Genomic DNA, 16,239 nt, shown 5'->3' with positions numbered 1-16,239 from the left:
CGGTACGACTGAAGCATGGAGCGCAGCGTACGCGATATTCCGATTTCTGACTATCGCTGGGTTAGCACGTTGTAGTCCGTGAATATTACTAAAATTACACTTTTTGTTGAGTGAGCATGTGCAACCACTTAAAGGTAAAATATTCACCCTGCATCCTCTGACTAATCACAGAAGTAACCGTTTTGTGCCCGTGAGCGCGCGATATCCGGACGCGTCATGTCTCTAAGCGATTTAGGGTCTCTCGATGAACGAATATAAAAACTAGGAAGATATAAAGAAAATCAACGATCTAAATTAAATCGCAACTAATCATAAAATCAGCTGATAAACTCTAAATGTAGCACACTTTATGGAGTCACTTAGAATTGGAGTCAGATAAAATTATTAATGGAGTCAGATTTAAAATGAGATATCAATAAATTAAAAGAACTTCACCGAAAGGCTGAAAAGGCTTACACGCAGAATTCCTTTTGACCACGTCATTAGTTTTCGTTTTTTGGGCTAATGGATGGAGTTTTACAGTTATGTCTGAATGGAAATGAAACGGATATGTATATTCTAGGTTTTTAACACTTACATGAGTCTATTTAATGATTGCTCGTTTATATGACAATGTGAATGTGTGAAATATACATAATCAATTATATTTCTCTATAGAATAAATTTATATCGTTTAGCATACACAACTGTTTTGCAAGTTTGGGGTTGGTAAGATTTTTTTTTAATGTTGGCTGCGTTTCAAAAATACAGTAAAAACAATATTATTGTTTAGTACTGTTTTAATACATTTTAAAATGTAATTTATTCTTGTGATGGGAAAGCTGAACATTTTCAGCATCATTACTCCCGTCTTCAGGGTCACATGACCCTACAGAAATAATTCTTCTGATTTACTGCTCAAGCAACATTTCTTATTATTATTAGTGTTGAAAACAGTTGAGTTGCTTAATATGTCTGTTTGTGGTACAGTTTGTGTGTCATATGGACAGTTCACAAGCACAGCATTTCTGATATAAATCATTTGTAACATTATACTAGTCTTTTAATGTCACTTCAGGTCAATTTAATGTGTCCTTGCTGAATAAAATGTATCCATTTCTATTTAAAAAAAATCTTACTGACCCCTAATTTTTAAACGGTGACATATAAGGTTCAATTGTAAGGTATAGTGTTCTGTGTGTGCATTTATTCCATTCAAATGCATTTCAGGACTGAGCAAAGGATCATGGTCCTCAACTCTCCAAATAAATCATGGTCGTGGAACAACAAATCACGTCAGTACAATCAATAAACCGAGAGATGTTACTTGTTGAGACTATGAGAAAGAACACTTTTAGTTATTTTGAGTGTGGATTGTAAAAAACAAACTGGAATGAATCCCAAGACTTTCCTCTTCTGTGCTTTAGAAGGAAAAAACCCAAACACCCTTCGCCCCACATAACAAACACATGACATCACATCTAAAGCAAACATCTTAGATAACAGACACACATTCACACACAAACGGTCACTCTCACAATCAACACAGTTTGTTTTCACACAGACTCCTTCTTTGTCACAAAAATATGGAGGCATTCTTTCTGTTTGTGGGGGAAAAAAAAACATGTGAAGAGCACACCCTGTTCCCTGCGCCTCTCACACAAACACATGTGTACAGAGGAAGAGGGTGGGTGTGGGTGTGTGTGGAGATAACCCATCTCCCCTGCGACCTCTTCCACATACCTTGTCCTCCTTTAGCCATTTCTCCAGCAGTTGTTTGCGGCCCTGCTGAAGGACAGGTCTGCACAGCTCCAGAGACTCAAACTTGTTGAGTTGGCCCTGGTCCAGCAGGATTCCGAAATACTGCAGCAGTGGGGACGTCTGGCCAGGCTGGGCCGGGACGCTCTGGAACCGGCGGATGGTGTCAGGGGTGCGCAGGATACCCTGAGATCAACAAGATATGAAGAGAAGTGGGTCAGCGAGCAAATATGGCAAATGCATGCATATATTAGAGCCCAGTCATTATAAATGTTGAATCAAGGGAATATTATTTAATATAATATTCATTATATAATTATTATATAGTTATAGAATTTATATAAAAATAATATAAGTATATATTTATTAATAATTCATAAATAAACAAATAAATAAAGATTTTTAATCATTTGTTTAAGATTTGCAGCCGGCGTCAGAGCAAGTGAGAACCCGAGCGGACCGCTTGACATAGGATGAATTCAGGGTGATTAGGACACTTTTTGCCATTTAGATGACTTGGAAAAAGTGTCCCAATCACCCTGAATTCACCCTACGTGATTGAATTAACGTTACCTATACCTGGATTGAGGTACTTTGTATTGTTTTATATTGCTCATTGGAGTGAAGAGGCCATTTGTGTTTTAAAGGGCCATAACGCACTCTAGCAACGACTCAGGCTTGCAGCGGTGGGGTTGGTGAATGTGTGTGTGTGCCCACGTTTGTAATTGTCTAGTTATGGCTACAAAAAGCCCTTCATAGTCTGAGGGACTCATTTCCCTGCCTATATAAGGCTATAGGTTTGTGTGTATTTTACTTATAACAGGTTTAGTCATCTACATACTGAGAAATATTTATAGAGGGTTGCAGTTGAAATAAACCACTCAGTAGACAATTTAAAGTGTACAGTTTCCTTTATTGGGGTGTTACAGTTACAGGTGATATTGTAATATTGTATATTTTATTACTCTTTATACTCCATCTATTTATTGCTTTATTTATTTACTTATTTTTCTATTTATTTTCAATTTAACAATTTGATGATCTACTCTCTGTGATAATAAAACCATATAGTGTGATATACCTGTATTGTGAAGTCTTAACATATTTTACAACATCTATCCTACTACAACAGAGAAGTTTAAGGAGCAGCTCACAACTATTTTAATACCAGAGGTGGGAAATCATTTAAATAACTTGTCGAGAGACATATTAACTGAATCCGGTGCTCCACCCTAATAAAACTTAGGAGTGGTGACATCCTAAGAGGGCAGGGGGCGCTACATATTTATAATATCATTATTATATCATTTTTATATAATTTATACAACAACGTATATATTTAGCACTATACTAATAAATACTAATAAATAAATAAATCATAAATAATAGTCTATAATATTATATTATATTATAAGCAAGCTAATATGACAAATTCATGCATATATTAGAGCCCAACCATTACAATAGTTGAATCAAGCAAATATATTTAATATAATATTAATCATATAATTATTAAATTGTTGTATGATATAATATATCATATAATTAATCATTTATATAATAATAATAATAATAATAAAGTATATATTAAATAATAAAAAATATACACAAATAATACATTTTAATTTTATTTATATTATATAATAATAAAATATTATAAGCAAGCAAATATGACAAATGCATGCATATATTAGAACCCAACCGTTACAATTGTTGAATCAAGCGAATATTATTTAACATAATATTTATTATTTAATTATAATATAGTTGTTTAATAAATTAATATTATTAAGAAGAATAAAAAGTAACATTCAATAATAATACATACATTTAATTTATAAAATTATGCTATTATTACTAAATAATATTTTACAAGAATATTCAGCTCTCCTCACCTTTGGAGCGTTAGCGGCCACTTTAGCTGCCTCCGAGTAGCTCCCTGCGGCAAAAAGGTTGTTAAACTTGCGGGCGAACAGCTCTTCTGCTCCTGCCAGATTATTCCGGACCGCCATCCGCAAAGCCAGGTCTGGATTCTGCAGCACATTGGTGATGTACTGGATGATGTTCTCCTCCTCAACACACACTGACAACACCTAAAAAACATAGAACACAAAGTCACAGTTTGTTATTTATATTAGCAATTAGTCATTTTCACTTGCACTGATGTACAGTAAGAGGAGACATTTTATCTTTCAGACCACATTTCTGGTATATATAGAGAATCAGACCAGGAAACGAGGAGAATGAACAACGCAAACACATGTAATACTGAGAAATGCTCTGTTATCATTATTATTACTACTGTATTGCTGTATTACTATTCTGTAATTTATCTATTTGTTAACAGATAATTTATTATTATTAATAATAATAATAAGCATTATAAGTGTTAATAATTTATCTATTTGTTTATGCCAAAAAGCTTAAATCCACTTTTGATTTCTTTAATAACAACAACAAAATGTCTATTTCTCTATTTTAAATATTATTTGTCAAATTTTCTCAACAGAGCTCTTAATTCAGCACCAGGAAGGAAGGACAGGAAGTTCAGGGACGTTCCCAGTGCCCAAACCGTATGTAACTAAACATTTAATTTCTAATATTTAACAACTATAATATTTTAAGACTTATAAATGGTTAGTTGAATTACATCAGGCTTCTATAGTGAGCTGATTTTTGACAGTTATCACACACACTGCGATATTGCAAACTTGAGAATTTTTATTCAGGTCATGTTTACCTGCATAAAAGCAGCTGGAAAATCCATCACACACAGAGCACAACTGATCTGTTGTGCAATATCCCCTTTCAATGACCCTTAATGAGAAAACATAACACCTCGTATCAGCTGACCTCCTCACACTGAAGCTAAGGTGCATACTGATGCTCGTCTCGAGTATGTAACGTGATCAGATGCAGGAGTGCAGTGAGACGTGGAGGGAGTCTTCTTTCAACCAAGAAGTCACTGCTTTGATCTTTTATCTTTATTTCCAATAAAACGTGCTGCTACTTAATGAATTACTGCCCGACCAAGTGGTCGTTTGAGAGACGCCTATAAAGTTTGACATAATTACTGTAGATGTTTGGCCAAGAGACAAGTTAAAGTTGCTAAAAGCCCATCGTTCAGCCATATTTCAGTATAGTACATATGGAAGCCTAGAAGGACAATTTCTTCAGCTACTGTACTCGGTTGAAACAGTGACGCACACGCCAGTAAAACAGATTTATGGTGTTTAATGCATACTATTACTTGCATGAACACGGATTAGACTAGACAAGTGAAGGCAAGTTATTTGAAATAAATCAGTCCAGGACTATTATAATTCCTTGCGACCAAAAAGGTGGACAAGCGCGCACTGTATATCTGCTGCATGTCGTAAGTTTTTGTACGCTACTGTGTGTTCTAGATCGGCATCAGCAGGTCAAAGTCACAGCCGTTATTCTGCATGGATGCACATCACTCTCCACTTAAACCCGCACGGTCCACCCCCAACAATATGGGTCAGCTCACCCAGAGATGGAGGGAGGCAGAGACACTAAAGAGAGGAGTAAAAATAGAGCATCTCATTGTGTCTATCAGCTTTCCTCCACAAAGAGGCAGTGAGAGAGAAAGAAAAGGAGAGGGCAAGTGAATGAGAGATTACATTTGCGTGTGTGTGTGATAGACAGAGGCTGCAGTGGCCAACAGGGAAGAACGCTGCATTGACGTCAATAAAAGCCCAAGGCCTGAGGAGAAGATGATAGTAATAATGAGTCATTCCTGATGAGGACCCCAAACTCAAACATCTGCATAGAGCACATCCCAGTATCTCGGTCCTCAAATGGACATATCTATTTCAGTTTGCTTAAAAATTTACACAATTTACCAAACAGCCCACGTTACATTGTTTTGAATTATTTAATATAAAAATATTATTAATAATACATTTTATTTGTAACGCACTTTATATTTAAGCATAATCAGTCTATTTTTCAATTACTTTTATTAACAGCTAAAATAGTAGTAATAATAATAATAATAATTATTGCTAATTTATGACAATACTTTAATTGTATTATTATTATTATGAATAATAACAATAGCAATATTAAATTAACAACAAATATATACATTAAAAATCATAATATAGTTTTTACTTTATGATGAAGGTTATTATTATTATCATCATTGTTGTTTATTATTAATTTATTAATTAATGTATTATTAATAAAAAATGGGCTTCTACTTTTTGGCATAATAAACAAATCGATAAATTAACAACAACAACTATCATTTTGTGTATTTATGCCAATATGAAGAAACCCATTTGATTAATTATTATTATTATTATTATACATACTATTGATAAACAAATAAAATATTAAATATTAAAATAATAAATATATACATAAATAATATAGTTATTATTGCTTTATGATGAGGATTATTAATATTATTGTTGTTGTTTATTATGAATGAATGAATGAATGAATGAATGAATGAATGAATGAATGAATGATTATTACTAATTTCTTAAAAAAAGGGCTTCTATTTTTTGGCATAATAAACAAATGGATAAATTAACAACAACAACAACAACAACTATCATTTTGTGCATTTATTATGCCAAAATGAAGAAACCCGTATTATTCATTATTATTGCTCATACCATTAATAAACAAATAAATATTACAGTTATAAATTGTATTATGCTATAACGCAGGAAAATGTGTAGTGGTCGCAAAAAATATTTCTATTACATAATACATTTTTTATTTTCCAGACCATAGGAGCTGTCTAGCAGCTGAAGTAGACAGACCAGACATTTGGCTTATTGAGAGTCATGTTACAATAGTCCAATTCAGTACTACAGTGTAGTAGGCATAATTGAAAGAAAAGGGAGGGCAACACGTGATGTCACAGAAGCTGATGCATTCTCCCTACGCACGCAGTTATTGGCGGTCAGGTTCCGCCTCTGTTAACGCAAAAGGATTTAGGACGCCAGTCAATGCCTCCCACGGCAAGATCACATGATAACTGCCACTTTTTTCTCTCTCCCTCAGCCTGTCTCCCTCTTGAATTCTCTGCAGCTATTTTCAGTGAAGGCTCTCTCTCAAGGTCACTCCGCTCATGAGTGCAGACGCAGCTGGTTACAACCTGACTTTTCATCACCCAGCAGTGCTGAGAGGTGCAGAGGACAGGAAGATGGAGAATGCCAGTATGAGCAGGGGAAACAGAGACAGGAAGAGAGATCTGCATACCTTTTCCTTTAACTAAACTTAAATAAATCATATTCAGACAATTATTCCAGTGTGAAATTCACTCTATAACGAATGCATCCATAATGTACTAGATCTCTAACCCTTAAATAATAGATAAACGTATTGTAACCCAATTACGTAACGCTCTACAAAATAACAACTGTAAGCTAAAACACCATTTAACCCTTTAGTCTGTTTGTGTAACAATGCATTAACTCTATGCCGTTCACCTTTGTTATGTTGTGCATGGCATTGTTGGTCGACCCAGGCGGAGGTTCTGTATTATTGAAAAAGGTAACAGTGCTCTTCAGGTTCAGCGTGACACAGTTTGGATTGGCTTTCTGTCACCTGCTGCATAATTTAAGACTTTCTCCGGCATGGCTGGAAAATTATTTACCCGCTCGCGGGATCCATTAACAAGCTCATAATGGAGCATTGTGAACAAGGAGAGCCTTTGGACAGGAGCGTCGACTCACCTGAGATACTGAACACCCGAGTATTTATTAACGTTCTGGGATTTGGAGCGGGGGGAGAAATTTATCGTTTTGACCTCATTTATGACATCATGATGCTTCTAATAACTGCGGTGTCCTCGATCTACAAGTTGAGAGAACATTTCAGGATGGAGAAGAATGAGAAATGCTTCGAGCTAGGAAACGAAAAAAGATAGAGGGAAACGTGTAGAGGGAGGATGGGTGGTTTCCGTGTCTCAGTAAGACGGGGTATTAAATGTTCTGCCTCTGGGGTAATCAGCTGAGTTGTGTCCTCCTTAGATTCCGTCTGACAGAGCGGAGATCCGACCAAACGCACACAGCGCAGGATCAAAGTGACACAGCTGCTAGAAATTTGAAATACTGACACTAATTACAGCTGAAGCGTGTCATTTTTTTCAGTGTTAATATACTTCCTCCTAACCCAGTTTAATATGCAGAGACAACTTTAACTAAGCCATTTGAAGGTTGATTTCCCTGAAAATTGTAAACATTACGGCACTTTTATCACTGCTTGGCTTAATTTGCTTGAAGGATATCCTGCTATGCATAAATTTCATTCCCACTTGGGTTAATCTGATTTCAAGGTTCAGCACATACCTGTCCTTTCCTGTTGACGCCGATGATTCCAGCGGTAGCTTCGTGGGGTGCAGTCACAAAAATGGTCTCTCCGCTGATTCGGTTCATGTAGATGCAGGTGCCCGTTTCCAGGTCGTACAGATGAATGTAACCATATTTAGTGATGAGGAATACGACGTCCTGTTTGGAGCTGATCTGTGTGATGAGAAATAGGTTGCATTGCATTAACATTAGCATTCAAAACCTTGGGGTCAGTAAGATGAGAATATTTTTTAAGGGAAAAAAGGCTCTTATGATCACCATGTCTGCACACAAAAACACTTGAAATATTAGTACAATTTAAAACAGCTGTGCAGCTTAATATTTTCGTGGTGATGAAAAGTTCAAAAGAACAGCATTTATTTAAAAATGTAAAAGTCAATTTTGAGCAATTTACTACATCTATGCTGAATAAAAGCAATTATTAAAATTGCAGTGAGCTTTTAAACAGCGGTGTACCATATTTGTACCATATAAATCAAAGGTTTACTCATTTTATAACTTAATTTTTAAAATCATATTGTGATATTCAACCACAAACTGTGGGACAACCAGTTAAAGGAACAAGAGTTTTACCGTTTTTGAATCCATTCAGCCGATCTTTGTATCTGGCGGTAGCATTTTTAGCATAGCTTAGCATACATCATTGATTCTGATCAGTCCATTAGCATCTCATTCAAAAAATGACCAAAGACACTTTCAATATTTTTCCTATTTCAAAACTTGACTCTTCTACAGTTACATGGTGTGCCTAGACCAACTGAAAATGAAAAGTTGTGATTTTCTACACCTATATGGCTAGGAACTACTTTCTCATTCCTGCGTAATAGTCGCGGATCTTCGCGGCCGTACCATGGCTGCAGCAGTGCAATGATTCGTTGGTATTCTTTGAAACATGGTGGTAGTTACACCTTCGACTTACTATCACAGCCCTTTACAACACACAGAACCATGGCTAATCACACAGGTAAATCCACACGTAATTTGTCGGCTGCAAGCCTGAAACTTTCTTTGCAACTACACAAACTTAGTGCCGGTCACATTGAAAGTTACCTAGCTGGGGCTACTTTCAGGCGCTGTAATATCATTGCGCTGCTGCAGCCATGGTACGGACGCGAAGATCCGCGACTATTACGCAGGAATGAGAAAGTAGTTCCTAGCCATATAGGTGTAGAAAATCGCAACTTTTAATTTTCAGTTGGTCTAGGCACACCATGTAAATGTAGAAGAGTCAAGTTTTAAATAGGAAAAATATTGAAAGTGTCTTTGGTCATTTTTTGAATGAGATGCTAATGGACTGATCAGAATCAATGATGTATGCTAAGCTATGCTAAAAGTGCTACCGCCAGATACAAAATCGGCTGAATGGATTCAAAAACGGTAAAACTCAACTATTTAACTCTAGGGGACTTGTAAAATGAGCCTATTTTCCAAAAAAGTGGAGTGTTCCTTTAGGAAGGAAGAAAAAGAAGGAAGGAAGGAAGGAAGGAAGGAAGGAAGGAAGGAAGGAAGGAAGGAAGGAAGGAAGGAAGGAAGGAAGGAAGGAAGGAAGGAAGGAAGGAAGGAAGGAAGGAAGGAAGGAAGGAAGGAAGGAAGGAAGGAAGGAAGGAAGGAAGGAAGGAAGGAAGGAAGGAAGGAAGGAAGGAAGGAAGGAAGGAAGGAAGGAAGGAAGGAAGGAAGGAAGGAAGGAAGGAAGGAAGGAAGGAAGGAAGGAAGGAAGGAAGGAAGGAAGGAAGGAAGGAAGGAAGGAAGGAAGGAAGGAAGGAAGGAAGGAAGGAAGGAAGGAAGGAAGGAAGGAAGGAAGGAAGGAAGGAAGGAAGGAAGGAAGGAAGGAAGGAAGGAAGGAAGGAAGGAAGGAAGGAAGGAAGGAAGGAAGGAAGGAAGGAAGGAAGGAAGGAAGGAAGGAAGGAAGGAAGGAAGGAAGGAAGGAAGGAAGGAAGGAAGGAAGGAAGGAAGGAAGGAAGGAAGGAAGGAAGGAAGGAAGGAAGGAAGGAAGGAAGGAAGGAAGGAAGGAAGGAAGGAAGGAAGGAAGGAAGGAAGGAAGGAAGGAAGGAAGGAAGGAAGGAAGGAAGGAAGGAAGGAAGGAAGGAAGGAAGGAAGGAAGGAAGGAAGGAAGGAAGGAAGGAAGGAAGGAAGGAAGGAAGGAAGGAAGGAAGGAAAGATGGAAAGATGGAAAGATGGAAGGAAGGAAATAAGTTCTCATTTACCTGGGAAAGACCAAGAACCCACATACCTGCATGGCCACAGGGAAGTCATTTTGCGCTTCTGGAGGGAAAAATACATCCACAGCTTTCTTTGGGAATGGCTGGTTGCCGGTCGGTGGTGTCCCCACTTCAATAATGTGAAGCTGCACAGTGAATCAATTTAGTCAATTTCATGTTGTGAAGCAATACACACATCTCAACGTGCTTCAAAAATGATGCAACAGATTAAATTAAATTAGGTGAATGTTATTCAATAATAGTAGTAAAATGAACATCTGAAACTAAAACTAGCAAGCTGCATGACCTCTTCCTCAAAAACGTCAGTTAACACCCAAAAAACTGTCCAGACCACTTCCTATATTTTTCTTAGACAACTGTGTTAGAAATGCTGGTAATTTGGTCATTTATGCATCTTTGCAGAGTTAACGCAATTGAATGTGATAAAGATTTCGGGAAAAACGCACTTTTCCTCCTGCCTGACCCCGCACAGCGAAACAGAAAAGAGTGGACTCTTCTGCATTTCCCTCCATTTTGAACTGGCCAAAGGCTGCGGCATGACCCTCGATAGGCTGTGACACCTTCCTGTCAACGGAGTACAGCTGCATGGCACCAACAACTCTGTTTTGCTGTAACCAGAAACAGAATACTTGAGAGATTTGGAAATATGCCTTTGATCTAATATCCAACATCTGACTGAAAGAAAAACAAAGAAATAATTGACTCAAATAATGAATGAAACTCAAATAATTTAAATGAAAAAGAAATAATGCAAGAAAACATTATCTCAATGTGAGCATGTGTGTGTAAAGAACAACAATAATTGTGTACATAATTCTAGACCAGAAATCCTGAATGATTATTTAAAATGATTATGACACCTGAGCAGAAATGCCAATGAGCAGCAGCCACTTCTGCTTGGCATCGGTGCGGTAGTTGATGATTTGACAGCCTGCCAGGCTGGAATGTCTATCAAACACTTTGACCGGCTGAGAGTCTCCCTCCATGCTCCAATGATAGACGGCGTTATCGGTCACCAGGGCAACCGTGTTAAGAGAGATCCACTTCCAGAAAGTGACATCATCGGTCATGGTGTGGGCTTTCATCTTGCTCTTCATCTCGATGTTAAAGATCTGAAGGGTTTTGGCAGCTGAGAGGAATAAAGGAGACACGTCATGTAGACAACATTTTCACTTTTTTACACACATTAATAATTTTTTTTGTATTAGATTACAAAACCATCAGGGTAGAAATATTGTCAGTCATGGCTGGAAGTGCATCAGGCAAGCCCACCATGACAGCTCATTCAGCAGTTAGACAAATGAAGCCAAGCAATCAAAAAGCGAGTGTGGAGAGAATTTGTGAACGGATTTAGACAACTCAAATTAAACACCAGAGACTGATTTCATCTTAGCACAAGACTTACTGCACACACATTGTGACTGGCGAAATAATGTGTGTTATGGGAAAGGAAAACTTGGCGGCAACTCACCTGATTAACTTCCAACCGATTATTCATAAAAACAAACACTAATCTATGTGATGAATTACTTCCTTCAGGTTCCAGTTAAACTGATCTTTGTGTACCGATACAATTAAGACAAGGATAGCAGTAAAATGATTTCTAAAGTCAACATGAAATGTTTTACTTTTGCAATGTGGTTTTGATTTTGAGGCAGCCATTTGACCGGGATGTGGAGGATGTTTTTTTTTCCAAAATGTATCATTATTTTAACAATAAACATTAATGCAAACCAATGTAAAATGATTGCATTAACTACGGGAAAGTTATACACAACAGTAACCCAAAATTATGCCTAAATATTTGGGACTGGTTAACATTTTCCCAGCCTCTGTGACTTAGGTGATGTCAGCAGAATATTAATGTTTCAAAGACATTTTATGTATTTATTTTTTATTAAATAAAATATATACAAATTAATAACTAAAAAAGGTAAATTTGAAGTTCATCTTGACCTCAAACGGCTTGCTGGTCAGATCAAATTTTCTGTGCTGGCATTACTATAAAGGCCCCGATATACTTCGTACGAAATCGAAGAACGAACTGATGTGACGTCATTTAAAACAAAATAAGGCCAAAACGAAGCTTGCCAAAGCAAACTTTCCGAAAAACCTTCGCACAACCATTGGTAAATGGCAATTACATAATAGGTAGGTATGAGTGTTCATTTGGGCTGTTCAGTCGGTCGAGGTTAGACGTTCAGGAGTGAAAACATGAACTCACTGGAGAACTAGCCTAGAAATCTAGACGCACCCTAGCGGCAGCAAATATCATTTGCAGCTAGGGCGTCTAGCAACTCTCTGTTGGCTTGCGAGCTTGAAAAAACAAACTCTGGTCAGGGCAATCACATCGTGTATAGAGTCGGTGGGCGGGCTTAACATAATGACGGCAGAGTTGCGGGCGGTTCCGCGTGCTACTCGTAAACAAAGAAGCTGGCGAACAGCGGCCTTTCGAATCGGCTTTGGCCGCGACTCTGGAAGATTTAGAGTTAAGCTTTTCTTTGAGAAAAGAACAAAGAACGGCACTGAAGTCATTCTTAAAAAAGGAAGATGTGTTCAGAGTTTTGCCGACCGGACACGGCGAAAGTTTAATCTATCAACTAGCTCCGCTTCACCTTCTTCGTTGCTCTGGTTGGTTGTAGCGCTATCCTATTGCCTGCAGAGGGAATTTGAAAGACAACCGTTTATCCCGCCCTTCGGATTGAGCCCTGCCAATGGTGAGTTCCCAGACCCAACATCTTGACATGGGTCTGGCTTGTCAGGCTACTGGAGAGCTGCTTTATAGTAGAAAATTAAGTTGTACTTCTGATGAAACGAGACATTGACAATGTTTTTCTAGCCTGACGTCGTCATCCTCAGATTCTAGTCAAAATATGAGTCTGATGCTGCTCCATTGGGCTGTGATTATTGGATCGTGTTTCAACCGAACCAGGAAGGAAAATGCCTCTGCACTCAATTGGATAGACCTACAACCAATCAGAGCAACGGAGTGAGTGACGTATGTTGAGCGACGCATAGTTGTCAACAGAACTCAACTACATGCACACTAGAAGAAGTGTAAACAATCTTTGCCGGTGTTGTTAAAAAGAATTTAAGGATACAAGGAACACACCAATACGATCATAATTTGAGAAAGGTGAATGCATATACGAACAAGTTCTCCGTTTAGTAAACTAATTCAACCCAAGCGCTCTTTGGTGACGTGGATGATTACGTTACTGATGATCATCTGTCCATTATAGTATAAAGCCCGTCCTGAAAATTTGATTGGTCTAAACAGCTCTGGTTCGGTCATAGTTGCTCCACAACGGATCAAGTTCAGACCGAACTTCCTGCATTCAAATGTTGTGGGCGGGGCTAACTTCGGCTGGCATCCAGGCTGCTGTTTTTCATGTTTAATACAGTAAAGCTGTTTGATTTAAGCAATCTATTGTATAAAGCGATATATAAATAAACGTGACTTTACTGGAGTGCCGTAGAGCTCGTGCAAACATCCACATTGCTATGATCTGATGCTTTTCTTATGCTTTATTAAAATGCTTGCCGTTTTCTCAATTTTGTTATTGAGAGGAAAGCGTGAAGCACATATTTACATATTCATCAAAACTTTGCTCTCCGCAGAGTGGGCGGCGTTGGATGTTCGATAACAGTATATCGCTGCTCATGCATTTCAAACTTCATTTTACCCCGAAATGAAGAACGAAAAAGAACTTTGCCGGTAATATATCGGGGCCTTAAGTTGCGATGCAATGGAAGCAGTGACAGATCTTTTCTTCCACATCCAAGTGAAACAGATTATCGAAAGAGAAAAGTTTTACATCATCAGGCTTACATCCTCAGAGATGTCTCATTTTCACAGAAAGATCGAAGTCAAATCAAGATTAAAAAAACATGCACAAATGATTCATTCATACTAAGATCAATGGATTTTGAAAATAGATTGATTTCATGCCGACTTTAAATGTTCAGTAGAACTAGTGTGAGATTGCAGGGTGCTGTGAAGCTGATTGCTGCAGAGGTCAGAATTTAGTCTATATGCATAGACGGAAGCAAATTAACATGTTTCAGGCCTGTGTGGATATGATTCCCATAATACAAGCTAACACTCAAATCACATGGCAAGGGTGGTAGCGTGAGCATTACAGAGTGAGAAAGGGATAGAAGGGATTTAAATCACATTTAAGACTGTCTCAACATAATAAGGGAGCAGGAAACAGCACTAACTATGGTTACTAAACACCCTAAACAGAAGACGACAACAACATCGTCGTCTCAACGAAACAAATACATGTCAAGGAGCTCAGAACTCAATACAGAGTTTCGTTCCAACCTAGATCTAACATGAAAGCCTTAATTAATTGGTTCATATGGTTGATATAAACAAATCTGACTTAATAATATTTCAAATTTGGACAGTCAGTCATGAAGATTATATGCTGTGTGAACAATGGCCAAAAGCAAAACTGTGCAAATCTAGATCACTTCAGGTTAAATATTGCTCAGGAAATGTGCTGGTGGATTCATACAGGATATTGTGAATCCAAGATAGCCTAATAAAATGGTCTGTAGCCACAAACAAGCAATCGATTTAAAGCTAATCTAATTTTAAACTGCGACTGACTGTTTTGGCTCTCAAATGCAAGCCATTCACTGCTCTTTTTTCCTCTACTGAAAAGGCAAAGCAAACAGGTTTGATGATACAAATAAACTTTGTTAAAGCAGAAAATTTTATTTTTCATGCCGTTTCACACTAACTTCACCTAATGTATCAATAACATGCTAAGAATTTGAAAGATGACTATGAAAGAGCCATTTGCACAGCATGACAAAACTCTCAACTATACAGAAGCACTAAGCTAAGTGCTAAAAACTATTGATATATTTCCTCAAACATCAACCATGACACTGATACAGTGTTAGTCACATAACCTAAACACAAGCTGCATAGCGATTAAAACCTACTGGACTATGAACTACCACAAGAACCATAAAACTACGAGGCTACCTTTACCCAGGTTCATTTACATGGACTTGAGACATTTGATGTTAAGATTACATAGTGAGGGTGAAGGAAAGGATTCAATATGGCAAGCATTTAAAAAAAATATAATAGTTGGAATTAAACAAAACAGGAAAGCACATGTATGCCCAACAATATTTCAGACCCCAGAAAGAGAAACTGGATTACTTATGTCTACAGAAATCAACATGTGAAAATTCAAGCTATGAATTTTGTGAAAGTCGAATCCTGTTTAGCCGAATTGGGCTAATTACGTGGTATATTGTTGGCTAAACAGTCTTTATCTATGTAAACAATATCAGAGAGATGCCACGACATGTTTGCTTTACATTGCCTATCATGGCTTGCATTTGCGTGGGGCCCAAGTCCGAACTTTGAGGCACACCTCTCCTATATGTACAACGGCAATATTGCTGATTATCAAACTACCGTTGTTCTCATAACACATTCACAACATCTACATACTTTAACTTTTAAAGTTTCATGTCATAATAATGTAAGCATTTCTTTGCGAAATGGACAGGAACAATGTGTATGTGCATCCTAAAACATTATTCAATACATTTTCTTGCTTGAAGTGGAGGCTCTAGAAACACCAACACAAGCAATGAGGTCAAACAACTCTACATGATGTTCATTTTAGAAACAGGATTATAACTTTCACAAATCATTGTACTAAAATATTAACTCACCGTCTGCATACACATGAGAAAGCAGCAACAAAAAAGGAAACAAAACAAAAAGACAAAGCAATTATGGCTGCATGACAAAAATACACAACATATCATGTTACTGTAGGCTAAGATGTAGACTATAATGAGGAAAATACAAAAACATTTACTCTAGAAATAGTTTAATTTAAACTAAAAAAGAACTCTGATTTAATGAATGAAACTAAGAAAACAACACA

The 16,239-nt window shown here is 37.4% G+C and overlaps 1 protein-coding gene across 1 annotated transcript in view; it reads right to left on the bottom strand.

Annotated features, from left to right (window-relative positions):
- The window catches only part of cltca (clathrin, heavy chain a (Hc)), a 52,898-nt gene that overhangs the window by 17,318 nt on the left and 19,341 nt on the right, over positions 1–16,239 (bottom strand). Inside the window, exons 3-8 of the mRNA XM_079804597.1 lie at positions 11,170–11,438; positions 10,756–10,917; positions 10,321–10,434; positions 8,070–8,243; positions 3,633–3,830; positions 1,723–1,923 (exon numbers count right to left, since the gene is read on the bottom strand). Coding sequence (XP_079660723.1) covers positions 1,723–1,923; positions 3,633–3,830; positions 8,070–8,243; positions 10,321–10,434; positions 10,756–10,917; positions 11,170–11,438 — 1,118 coding nt within the window. The remainder of the gene's footprint in view (positions 1–1,722; positions 1,924–3,632; positions 3,831–8,069; positions 8,244–10,320; positions 10,435–10,755; positions 10,918–11,169; positions 11,439–16,239) is intronic.

Source organism: Gobio gobio, assembly GCF_949357685.1.
Source record: "Gobio gobio genome assembly, chromosome: 22".
Taxonomy (NCBI): Eukaryota; Metazoa; Chordata; class Actinopteri; order Cypriniformes; family Gobionidae; genus Gobio; species Gobio gobio.
This window is presented reverse-complemented; position numbering and strand designations above follow the sequence as displayed.